This window comes from Pristiophorus japonicus, chromosome 11, assembly GCF_044704955.1.
Source record: "Pristiophorus japonicus isolate sPriJap1 chromosome 11, sPriJap1.hap1, whole genome shotgun sequence".
In the NCBI taxonomy this organism is placed as follows: Eukaryota; Metazoa; Chordata; class Chondrichthyes; family Pristiophoridae; genus Pristiophorus; species Pristiophorus japonicus.
Window position 1 is genome coordinate 30,504,828 of NC_091987.1, and position 12,604 is coordinate 30,517,431.

Genomic DNA, 12,604 nt, shown 5'->3' on the forward strand with positions numbered 1-12,604 from the left:
AAGTTCCACAAACAGAAATGAAATGAATGACCAAGTAATTGTTTTGATAATATTGGTTCTGGAAGGAATGTTGGACAGAACACGAGAAAAATTCCCTGCTCCTCTTCAGATAGCATCCATGAGATATGAACAGGCAGATGGAACCTCAGATTATGTTCTAATCTGTAGGATGGTACCTCCAATAGTGCTGCACTCTCCCATTACTGCTCTAGATTTTCAGCATAGATTATGAGCTGTCAACCTAGTGACCCACTCTCAGTGTTGTAAACTGCAGAAGATCAACTGAAGGAGTTTGAACAGGGAGTTTAGGCAGAGATGGGTACGGAATTAGATGGGGATGGTGTTCATAGACCTAGGGGAGGAAAGAAATGTTACAGATGGGATGGTAGATGGAGAGGCTGGGCGAGTCAAGGTGTTTTTTTGAGGAATGGGATGATGGTGGTTTGGAAGAGGTGATGGATGGTCCCTGAGAAAAGGAAGCCATTAAGAGTCAGTCAGCATGGGCCAGGTGGGATAATTGAGTGGGGAATCATGGTAGCAGGCGATGGGAAAAGGCAGTTGGGTGCGGGCGGGGTGCTGTTGGGAGAGAAAAATGTAGAATGGCAGAGGATCAAGGCAAGAATAGGTGAGAAGCTAGGAGAAGAAGCAACAGAGTCTGCTTCATGGCTGATCGCAATCATACAGATGAGGAAGACAGTGAGTTCTTGTCAGTTGGTATTTGACGTGATGCAGGAGACAATGGGGAAAAAGTGTTTGAGGAGGCCGTAGTCCATGGAGAAAAGGAGTCTTGGGTTATCCTTGTCCTCCAGGATGATCCTGGAGTAGTGGCTATGTAGATTGAAGCATGGTACTGGTTAAATCAAATCTGGTTGAGGTTGCAGTCCTGACTTCAGGGAGCAAAGATGGGGTCTTTACTATGGGAATGGCAAAAGTGTGAGGAGGTGAGTGATTTGGTCAGAATGAACATCAATGGCAGAGAGAAGGAAGCCATTTTTCAGGCCAATAGCAGCAGAGATGGTGGAGGGCCAGAGAAAGAAAAGAAAGACTTGCATTTATATAGCGCCTTTCACGACCTCAAAATGTCCCAAAATGCTTTACGCCCAATGTGGTACTTTTGAAGTGCAGTCACTGTTGTATTGTAGGAAACGCGGCAGCCAATTTATGGACAACAAGGTCCCACAAACAGCAATGTGATAATGACCAAATAATCTGTTTTTAATTGTGTTGGTTAAGAGATAATAATTGGTCAGGACATGGAGAACTCCCCTGCTATTCTTCAAAATTGTGCCATGGGATCTTTTATGTCTACCTGAGAGGGCAGATGGGCCTCAGTTTAACGTCTCATCCAAAAGATCTAAAATAATGCAGCATTCCCTCTGTACAATTCAGCACTGCATTGAAGTTTCAGCCTAGATTTTGTGCTCAAGTCTGTGGGGTGAGACTTGAACCCACAACCTTCTAACTCAAAGGTGAGAGTGTTACCACTGAACCACAGCTAGCTAACAGAGGAGAGGGAGTTAGGAGTTTAAGGGTGAATTTGTGAGGGAGCTGGGGAGAGATATTTTCCTCTGGTGGGATTAGGAAGATACGGGGGATATCAATGGTAAGGGAGATGGGAAAGTAATCAGAGATGGTCAGTGTTTGGAAGTCAGCTTTGTTGCCTGTAAAATGTTCAGTTATATTCAGCATTTCTATATTCCTTGAGATCCTACAGTTATTTTGTTTGTCATAATCTGTGCTTGTCCACAGATCCCTGAAAGTAGCAGGCGAGATGGATAAGGTGGTTAAGAAGGCATACGGAATGCTTGCCTTTATTGGCCGAGGCATAGTATATAAGAGCAGGGAGGTTATGCTTAAATTGTATAGTACTCTGGTTAGGCCACAGCTGGAGTACCGCGTGCAGTTCTGGTCGCCATATTATAGGAAGGACGTGATTGCACTAGAGGGTGCAGAGGAGATTTACTAGGAAGGTGCCTGGAATGGAGAATCTTAGTTATGAGGACAGATTGGATAGGCTGGGTTTATTCTCACTGGAACAGAGGAGGTGAGAGGAGACCTCATTGAGGTGTACAAAATATTGAGGGGCCTGGACATAGTGGATAGTAAGGGTCTATTTCCATTGGTGGAGGGGTCTATTACAAGGGGGTATAGTTTTAAGGTGGTTGGCGGAAGGTTTAGAGGGGATTTGAGGTGGGGGGGGGGGCTTCTTTACGCAGAGGATTGTGAGGATCTGGAACTCGCTGCCTGGAAGACTGGTGGATGCAGAAACCCTCACCACTTTTAAGAGATGGTTGGATGGGCACTTAAAGTGCAGTAACCTGCAGGGTTACGGACCTAGAGCTGGTAATTGGGATTAGACTGGATGACCTTTTGTTGGACGGCGCAGATATAATGGTAAGTACTGCAGGGAATCGAATATGCCAGGGTGATCTCCTGGACTAGTTTCAATCACCTGGATGGGTCAGAGAGGAATTTTCCCAGATTTTTTCTCCCTAAATTGGCCTGGGTTTTTATCTGGTTTTTGCCTCTCCCAGGAGATCACATGGCTCCGGTTGGGGTGGAGTGTAGAATGTTTCAGTATAAGGGGTGTCGCAGTTGTGTGAGGCGGACTGGTTGGGCTGGGTGCTCTTTGCCTTTCCGCCATTGTTCATAGGTTTATATGTAACCTTTAGGGCTGCTGACCGAGGTCCGTGCGGCTCTTTGTAGGCTGGTGTGGACACGATGGGCCGGAATGGCCTCCTTCTGCGCTGTAAATTTCTATGTTTCTATGTTTATTATTTTTAAGACGACTGCACATTGTTTTTATTTAATATCTTCAGATGCACAGTTTTGCAGGTGCATGGTCTTTAAGTTGTCTTTCTATTTTGTAGGCACTATAGTTAAAGAATACTGAGACAACGTTGAAATGGGAAAGAAGAAGGAAAGACAAAATTCTCCTCGGGATGATGAGACCTCTGATAGTTGTGGTAATAAAATGCTTCTTTGGTTACAAATTGTGAGTGAGGCTGAACTGCTCCTCCCCTACAAAAGTGTATTCTTTCACATCGTTTCAGATTTTTTAAGTTTAAAAAAAAAAATTAAGAAAAAAATCCTTTCTTGCAAAGGGAGCTGTGCCTCAAACAAATTAGGGTCAAATAAATCAACAAAAGTAACAAAATAATGACAAAAGTTATTGAAGAAAACAACTGCAAAGGTCTGAAGGCCTTGGGCTACAGTTGACTGCAATCTATATTTTACTGTAGGTGCTCAGTGTGCTCTAAATAGTCATGTGTTTAAGAAATTTATTGGTGGTAGTAATTAATTAATACTGTGGGGAGCAAAATGTTCCGATTGATTGGCTACTATAGTTTCAAAACAAATTGTGTATTCCTCATACAATAAGCCTACAATCCGGTGATAGATTGACAGAGCTAGATGTAGCAGGGTAGATACTCTGGGAGTGCTGCATTAGACAGGGCAACATAATTATTTTATACCTTGTGCAATATCACTCAGTGGAGATCAATTTCAGTAATGGGCAGTGTGCCACTACCCTCTGGTCTTCACTACTAGGTTCCAGCTGATCACATAGTTAGAACTCTGGACAGAGAACTTCCTAAACAAAACATTTCTAAATTTGCGAATGACACCAAATTGGGAGGGATAGTCAACATTGGGCAGGACTGCAACAAATTACAAGACAACATTAATAAACTTGCAGAATGGGCATGTAATTGTCAAATGATTTTCAACATTGATAAGTGTGAGGTATTATATTTTGTTAAGAAAAATAAAGTTGCATATTACTTGGAAAATAAGAATCTAAATAGGGTAGAGGAGCAATGGGATCTGGGAGTACAAGTACACAAATTACTAAAAGTTGTGACACAGGTCAATTAGACCGTAACAAAAGCAAACCAAGCACTCAGATTTATTTCTAGAGGAATAGAATTGAAAAGTAGAGAAATTATGCTAAACGTGTATCGAACCTTGGTTAGACCACACTTGGAGTACCGTGTGCAGTTTCTGTCACCATATTATAAAAAGGATACAGAGGCACTGGAGAGGGTACATAAAAGATTTACAAGGACGATACCAGAACTGCAAGATTATACCTATCGGGAAAGAATGAACAGGATGGGTCTCTTTTTTGTTTTGTCTTGAAAAGAGAAGGCTGAGGGGTGACCTAATCGAGGTTTTTAAAATTATGAAAGGTTATGATAGAGTAGACACAGAGTGTGTTTCCACTTGTGGGGAAGAGCAAAACTAGAGAGCATCAATATAAGCTAGTCACCAAGAAATCAAATAGGGAATTCAGAAGAAATTTCTTTACCCAGAGAGTGGTGCGAATGTGGAACTCGCTACCACAGGGGAATAGTTGAGGCGAATAGGATAGATGCTGTATATTCTATGTGACAGTGACCAGTGGTGTGAATTCACAAAGCACAAGGCTACTGAAAAGAAGAAAGAAATTTAATTTATATAAGGACGTTTCACATCTCAAAGTACTTCACTGCCAATGAGGTACTTTTGAAGTGTAGTCACTGTCGTACTGTATGCAAATGCATCTGCCAATTTGCGCACAGCAAGGTCCTACAATGAAATAAATAACAAGATGTTTGTGCTGTTGATTGAGGGGTGAATGTTGGCCAGGGCAGGGCTATGGGGTCTTTTAGGTTCACCTGAACAGGCAAAAGGGGCATTGATTTAATGTCTTATCTGCAAGATGGCACTCCCTCAGTACTGCAGTGAAGTGTCAGCCTAAATTTTGTGTTGAATTCTTTGGAGTGGGGCTTGAAACCACAACCTTCTGACTTGGAGGTGAGAGTGCTGCCACTGAACTAAGACTGACACCGACATCAATCTGTGCTGTACAAAGGGAACTTTAGCTCCTGCCAAATTGTAGTAAAACATTTAATTGTAGTGAAGATGTGAGGCTATACAGTTTTTAATGTAAAAATTCTGCCCGACTGCCCCAATTAGGATTCCATATCTCCAACTTCAGGTCGTAAGGTAAGCAGATGATCTGCTTCCACACCATTTTAAGTGTTGCTGTAACTTGGCCATCAGGAGGTACACATGATATTAGCTACATTGATTTGTCCAGCAATTTTCTGTTTTATTTCTGGGATAGTATCTCCTTTGTGCTCAGAGCGAAGCGCCTGGCAAAGATTAAGAACTCACTGGGAATTTGCAAGTATCAGTCTGTGTCCTCCTCCTCCTCCTCCACAGTGCAACACAATGATACACCATTACATTATGCCACCAGCTGTAGCTGGTGCACTATAGCTTTAACTTTGCACCAATGCATAGCATTACTCCAAAATAATACAAGATAATGTTCATTTTTTTCATTTTATATTGTGTACTTGCATTGAATGCTATTAGGCATCTTGCACCAATTCAAATTAAAACTTCCTTTACACTACTTTTTTTAGAGCAAAAATGTGTGTTGCAATCAATAACATTAATTCTGCAATTCAGTACTAAATTCACATGTCCTAAACAACATGTTGCTGTATTTCTGGTTTATTGCAGTGCCACAATGTGTGCACATTCGTAAGGGACTGAACCAAGGCCAGATTAAGAGACACTTGCCCCAACATTGCTGGAATGCTTGTGAGGACTGCAAACAGAGAGAACACAGTGATGACAAAACAGAGAGAAAACCCGAAGAAACTGATGGAAATCCAACTGTCTGGTTATGCTTAAAATGTGAGCATCAGGTAAATTGCTGTTTTACTAAAATATTGCTTTTTGTGAAGCTTGGCAATCTGGGTACTCTGCTGTTTCAGACTATTAATTTCATAAGAACATAAGAAATAGGAGCAGGAGTAGGCCATTTGCCCCCTCGATCCTGCTCCACCATTTAATAAGATCCTGGCTGATCTGATCTTGGGCTCAGTTCCACCTCCCCGCCCGCTCCTCATAAACCTTGACTCCCTTATCGTTCAAAAATCTGTCCATCTCCACCTTAAATATGTTCAATGACCCAGCCTCCACAGCTCGCTGGGGCAGAGAATTCCACAGATTTACAACCCTTTGAGAAAAGAAATTCCTCCTCATCTCAGTTCTAAATGAGCGACCCCTTATTCTGAAACTATGTCTCCAGTTCTAGATTCCCCCTTGAGGGGAAACATCCTCTGCATCTACCTTGTCCAGCCCCTCATTATCTTATATGTTTCAATCATCTCTCATTCTTCTAAACTCCAATGAGTATAGACTCAACTTTTCTTCATGTCAACCCCTTCATCTCAGGAATCAACCTAGTGAACCTTCTCTGAACACCTCCCAGTGCAAGTATATCCCTCCTTAAATACAGCGACCAAAACTGTACGCAGTACTCTAGGTGCGGCCCAATACCCTGTACAGTTCTAGCAGGACTGCATACTAACTTTTTGTGTTTCATGCACAAGGACCCCCAGGTCCCTCTGTACTACAACATTTTCTCTCCATTTAAATAATAATTTGCTTTTTTATTTTTCCTGCCGAAGTGAATAACCTCACGCTTTCCCACATTATACTCCACCTGCCAAATGTTTGCCCACTCACTTAGCCTGCCTATATCCCTTTGCAGATTTTTTGTGTCCTCCTCACAACTTGCTTTCCTACCCATCTTTGTATCATCAGCAAACTTGGCTACATTACACTCGGTCCCTTCATCCAAGTTATTAATATAGATTGTAAATGGTTGAGGCCCCAGCACTGATTCCTGCGGCACCCCACTAGTTACTGTTTGCCAACCAGAAAATGACCCATTTATCCTGACTGTTTTCTGTTAGTTGGCCAATCCTCTATCCATGCTAATATATTAACCCCAACCCAGTGAGCTTTTATCTTGTGCAGTAGCCTTTTATGTGGCACCTTATCGAATGCCTTCTGGAAATCCAAATACACCACATCCACTGGTTCCCCCTTATCCACCCTGCTCGTTACATCCTCAAAGAACAACAGAAAATTTGTCAAACATGATTTCCCTTTCATAAAACCATGCTGACTCTGCTTGACTGTATTATTCTTTCCTTTTCTGGATCATATTTTCTGAAGAACTTCGAATCTGGTAAATTAATTTCATGTTTAGTTTACTTTTGTAGCTAACAGTACAACTTTTGTAGAATGCAATGGCTAATACTGAATTTTATGTTCTTGTCTGCCACAGAGGTGGGTATTTGATTTTTTTTTGTGTATGTGAAAGGATTAATTGCTTTATTTAGCTACATCTACAGTACAGTTAATATCAAGGTTCAGTATCTGTAACTACAGTAATATAGTTCAAAACGGTAATTAACTTTGCAGGACAGTAGAGTTTAAATCATAACAATAGCAACAAGCATAATTTTAAGTATCACAATAGAACGATAGCTTGGTTAAGGAGTACAATAGTGTAACTGAATAACATTCTGTGTTGAAGCTCACTGTATAGAATTGTCCAGATTCAGTTCACTATATTGCAAGGTGGCACTGATGGGCTTCCATTGTTGATCCTGTCCCTTGTGAAACAGGATAAAGGCAAACAGACTGTCTCAGATAAATTAATTATTTAGTTAACCAGTAGTGGAAAGTTCTGTCTCTGCAGTACTGGGATACATCTGTGGCAAGATTGGAGATGCTGGGGCTGTTTTGTTTGGAACAGAGGAAACTGAGGGGAGATCTAATTGAGGTGTATAAAATTATGAGGGACCTGGATAGAGTGGATAGGAAGGATCTGTTTCCCTTCGCAGAGGGGTCAACAACCAGGGGCATAGATTTAAAGTAACTGGGGGGAGGTTTAGAGGCGATACGAGGGGAAATTTATTCACCCAGAGGGTGGTGGGGGTCTGGAACTCGCTGCCTGAAAGGGTGGTAGAGGCAGAAAGCCTCACCACGTTTAAAAAAAAACTTGGATGGGCACTTGAAGTGCCGTAACCTGCAGGGCTATGGACAAGAGCTGGAAGGTGGGATTAGATTGGATAGCTCTTGGTTGGCCAGCATGGACACGATGGGCCGAAATGGCCTCCTTCCCTGCTATAAATTTCTATGATTCTATGAAGTCATTATTGATAGCCATTTAAAAACAATCTTCAACTTTCTACCTCCTAGCTTTGCTTCTAGCCACCATCTTGAACATACTGTTATTTTATAGTCTGGAGAGGGGAACCGGACAGGTAGAATTCCCCGGAATCTCAATCCCAACTAAACTCTGCAGCAAGGGAAATAGATTCTGTAGAAGGTCTATCCAGTTCCTGTGGCACATTACCAAGTGGTCTAAACATACTTGTATATGAAGAAAAAATGTAGCAAAAGCTATTTTGGAGATGCAAAAACTTAACTTTAAACAAAACAACAAAATGTAGCAATTAAAAATCGAAAAATGTCATCACACAAAACTACATTGTCATTCAAACAAAACTTACCTATAGCCATAGCACCAAAAGACTTCTTGGTGAGTCTTCCAGCAGCAGCAGCAACAATTACAGACTCAGAATGGTCGCGCAGAAGTACTCCATAACAATAATGGAGCAATGACAGCAGGAGTAAGCCAATTTATATAAAGGTTGCAAATCTTCTTTCTGTTTATCTGCCACTCTTTAGCCTCCCATTAAATTGTTTGAATAACTGAGTGACATCGCATTCAAGCAATCTGATCAGTCATCGCAAACAAATGTATTTGTATAGATAATTTCTTAAAGTTTAATTTAGCTATCCAAACATGTCTTGAAATAGAAAAAACGGCAAATATTTAACCATTAACCGGCAAAGCATTAAAAAAAATTTTTTTTAGCAATTGTACATTGGTTTTTAAATTCGTTATAGTGGTCTACATTTGCAACATGGCATTTACAATAGGGAACATTGTCAATGTGGTTTTGTACAGTATGCAATGTAATTTAACGCACTTCAGGACTGAGGCGGGAATGCGAAACTGGACAAGGGTGCACTGGGACTATCCCACCTTTTCTAGGGGTGTTTTTTTGGGTTGAGTCATTCTTTCTGAACAACTAGGGACCAGTCTTGGCATATGGTCACAGCCATTAGCCTTTTTTTCCGGGCTGCTTAATACATTTCTAGTTCTGTATTTTGTGTGTGAGAATATTAGTCAAATGGCACTGTGTATACACTTTTTTTGGGGTGGGGGAGGGACTTAATGTGTCATGCGATCAACCATAAGATTAGGTCAGAACAAATCCCCTTTAACTGGTCACAGTTCAATTCTAAAGAGAAAAGTTCTCTGATCAATACCATCTAATCCTTTGTAGGGGTTCTTAATCAGTTTTTAAATACTAAAATCATGTAGGAAAATTATTGAAATTTACCGCTGATTCAATGTATACATGATGTCATCCACATTGCAGGATTAACTGTTGTGAAACAGTCACTACAATTTAGTATTGTGCAGTGAAATTGAGCAAGTGTAAATTATATATAGAATGTACACTGCCTGAAGAATTTCTTTAGTAATCAACTACAAATTATTTCTCGGAAAATTTGCAATCATTAGACTACAACCATTAATTTTTCAGTGTGGATGTTATTACCTTCAACAGTTGAAGTATGCTAATGACCTTGCTGGAATGTGATGCATCTAAAATTGAATAATCGTGTTGTGCTGTAATGGGCTGTCTTGCAAAAAGAGATTAACTAATAGTAAATTCAATGTAGTAATATAATTTTGATGTTCAAATCTGCGTTCCAAATTTCTTGAGTGGTTTACAGTGCCTGAGTCTTTCAATTACACTTCTGCTTTTGTCATCCCTGAAAGCTGCTTTGTATTCTCCACATAACTCGAACTGAAATATTGTTAGAAATTGGAATTATGTGCAAACAAACCATAAAGCAGATAAAACTTTGTCCTGCTGCATATTTCTGATGTCCACTTTGTGTAATATGAAATGGGTCTTAAGAGAAGTAGTGGCAGGGATTATGGATGCATTGGTTGTAATTTACCAAAATTCCCTGGATCCTGGGGAGGTCCCAGCAGATTGGAAAACTGCAAATGTAACACCCCATTTAAAAAAGGAGGCAGACAAAAAGCAGGAAACTATAGACCAGTTAGCCTAACATCTGTGGCTGGGAAAATGTTGGGAGTCCATTATTAAAGAAGCAGGACATTTGGAAAAGCATAATTCGGTCAGGCAGAGTCAGCATGGATTTATGAAGGGGAAGTCACGTTTCACAAATTTGCTGGAATTCTTTGAGGATGTAATGAACCGGGTGGATAAAGGGGAACCAGTGGATGTGGTGTATTTGGACTTCCAGAAGGCATTTGACAAGGTGCCACATAAAAGGTTACTGCACAAGATAAAAGTTCACGGGGTTGGGGGTAATATATTAGCGTGGATAGAGGATTGGCTAACTAACAGAAAAGAGAGAGTGGGGATAAATGGTTCATTCTCTGGTTGGAAAACAGTAACTAGTGGGGTGCCACAGGGATCAGTGCTGGGACCCCAACTATTTACAATCTATAGTAACGACTTGGAAGAAGGGACTGAGTGTAACGTAGCCAAGTTTGCTGACGACACAAAGATGGGAGGAAAAGCAATATGTGAGAAGGACACACAAAATCTGCAAAAGGACATAGACAGGTTAAGTGAGTGGGCAAAAATTTGGCAGATGGAGTATAATGTTGGAAAGTGTGAAGTCATGCACTTTGGCAGAAAAAAAATCAAAGAGCAAGTTATTATTTAAATGGAGAAAGATTGCAAAGTGCTGCAGCATAGCAGGACCTGGGGGTACTTGTGCATGAAACACAAAAGGGGATAGTATGCAGGTACAGCAAGTGATCAGGAAGGCCAATGGAATCTTGGCCTTTATTGCAAAGGGGATGGAGTATAAAAGCAGGGAAGTCTTCCCACACCTATACAGGGTATTGGTGAGGCCACACCTGGAATACTGCATGCAGTTTTGGTTTCCATATTTACGAAAGGATATACTTGCTTTGGAGGCAGTTCAGAGAAGGTTCGCTAGGTTGATTCTGGAGATGAGGAGGTTGACTTATGAGGAAAGGTTGAGTAGGTTGGGCCTCTACTCATTGCAATTCAGAAGAATGAGAGGTGATCTTATTGAAACGTATAAGATTATGAGGGGGCTTGACAAGGTGGATGCAGAGAGGATGTTTCCACTGATGGGGGAGACTAGAACTAGAGGGCATGATCTTAGAATAAGGGGCCGCCCATTTAAAATAGAGATGAAGAGAAATTTCTTCTCGGAGGGTTGTAAATCTGTGGAAGTCACTGTTTCAGAGAGCTGTGGAAGCTGGGACATTGAATAAATTTAAGCAGAAATAGACAGTTTCTTAAACGATAAGGGGTTATGGGGAGTGGGCAGGGAAGTGGAGCTGAGTCCATGATCAGATCAGCCATGATCTTATTGAATGGCGGAGCAGGCTCGAGGGGCCTGTTCCTCCCTGTTCCTATTTCTTATGTTCTTATGTTTTCTTCAGCATTGCACAATTATGTCATGACTTGATTTGTATTTTCCAGGGTTGTGGGAGGGATTCAGAAGAACAACATGCCCTTAAACATTATGAGCAGCTGCATTCGGAATCACACTGTGTGGTTCTTAATTTGGACCACTTGGGTGCATGGTAGGTTCAATATCTCATGTAGGGTAGCCTGTAAATAGCACCGTATTAAATTAGATTTTGAATCGGTTTATGACCTGCTCTTACAAAAGCAAAGTACTGCAGATGTTGGAAATCTGAAATAAAAACAGAAAATGTTAGAAATACTCAGCATATCAGGCAGCATCTGTGGCGAGAGAAACAGAGTTAGAGTTTAAGGTAGATGACCTTTTGTATTTCCAGTATTTTCTGTTTTGTTTATGGCCTGCTCTTGCTATTTTGATGGTGGATAACATAACATTTACGGGATGCTGATTAAGCAATACAGGAGCGGAGACACCTATCGTAGGTCAGAAACCAAATATCCAACATTTGTCAGAATTGTTTGTTTTCTCAGGTCTCTGAATTCCTACTAGCTAATAAATGCACTGGGCAGGACGCTCTATGGAGTCAACCAGCATCACTAAAGTTGCATGTTTCAGCTTCAGGATTACCTGTCACTAAATTGTTTCCCACCAGCCAGTGTACCATAAAGGCACAAGTCATTTCATGCCAAAGGATACAAGAAAGTTCATGGTCCTGGTAATCAGTTATAAAGTGGTGTTGATAATAGATTTGGAAAAAATTTGCAACCCTGGCAATTTGCTCTCCTGATTAGAGGAGTGTGTGTGGAGATGGGAGTGAACGGCAGGGGTGGGAGAGCGAGTGGGGCTGGGTGGAAGCAGCTGTATAAGAATGTTCAGCAGCAAGAAGTTGTAAAAGATAAAAAGGGAGTAGGGATTGGAAAGAATGGTTATGAAGCCTAATAAAAGTTCACATCGATTCGTGTTTGGTTTGATTAACTTTTGGTTATTTTGATACAGGTGCTACTTGTGTGATAATGAAGTGCATTATGGAGTCAAAGATCAGTTGGGACAATTTGTAGCGTATATCCAAAAAAAGATTGCTGGTAAATGTACCAAAGGAGGTGAGTTCCCTAGAAGGTTTTTTGAGCATCATAATTATTATATATAAATGCTACGTGCTTTACTCCTATTTAGTTCTTAGCCATCCCAAATTGCTGAATGTTGGATATTGCAGACTGCT

At 41.0% G+C, this 12,604-nt stretch overlaps 1 protein-coding gene across 4 annotated transcripts in view; it reads left to right on the forward strand.

Annotated features, from left to right (window-relative positions):
• usp16 (ubiquitin specific peptidase 16) overlaps positions 1–12,604 on the forward strand; it is a 57,362-nt gene that overhangs the window by 6,393 nt on the left and 38,365 nt on the right. For 3 of the 4 annotated variants that reach the window (XM_070893307.1, XM_070893309.1, XM_070893308.1), the window contains exons 2-5: positions 2,871–2,966; positions 5,518–5,705; positions 11,439–11,542; positions 12,382–12,485. In XM_070893307.1, the coding sequence (XP_070749408.1) occupies positions 2,906–2,966; positions 5,518–5,705; positions 11,439–11,542; positions 12,382–12,485 (457 nt within the window). In that variant the 5' untranslated portion in view covers positions 2,871–2,905. Of the gene's footprint in view, positions 1–2,870; positions 2,967–5,517; positions 5,706–11,438; positions 11,543–12,381; positions 12,486–12,604 lie in introns of those variants that run through there. The other variant, XM_070893310.1, reaches the window with a different exon arrangement.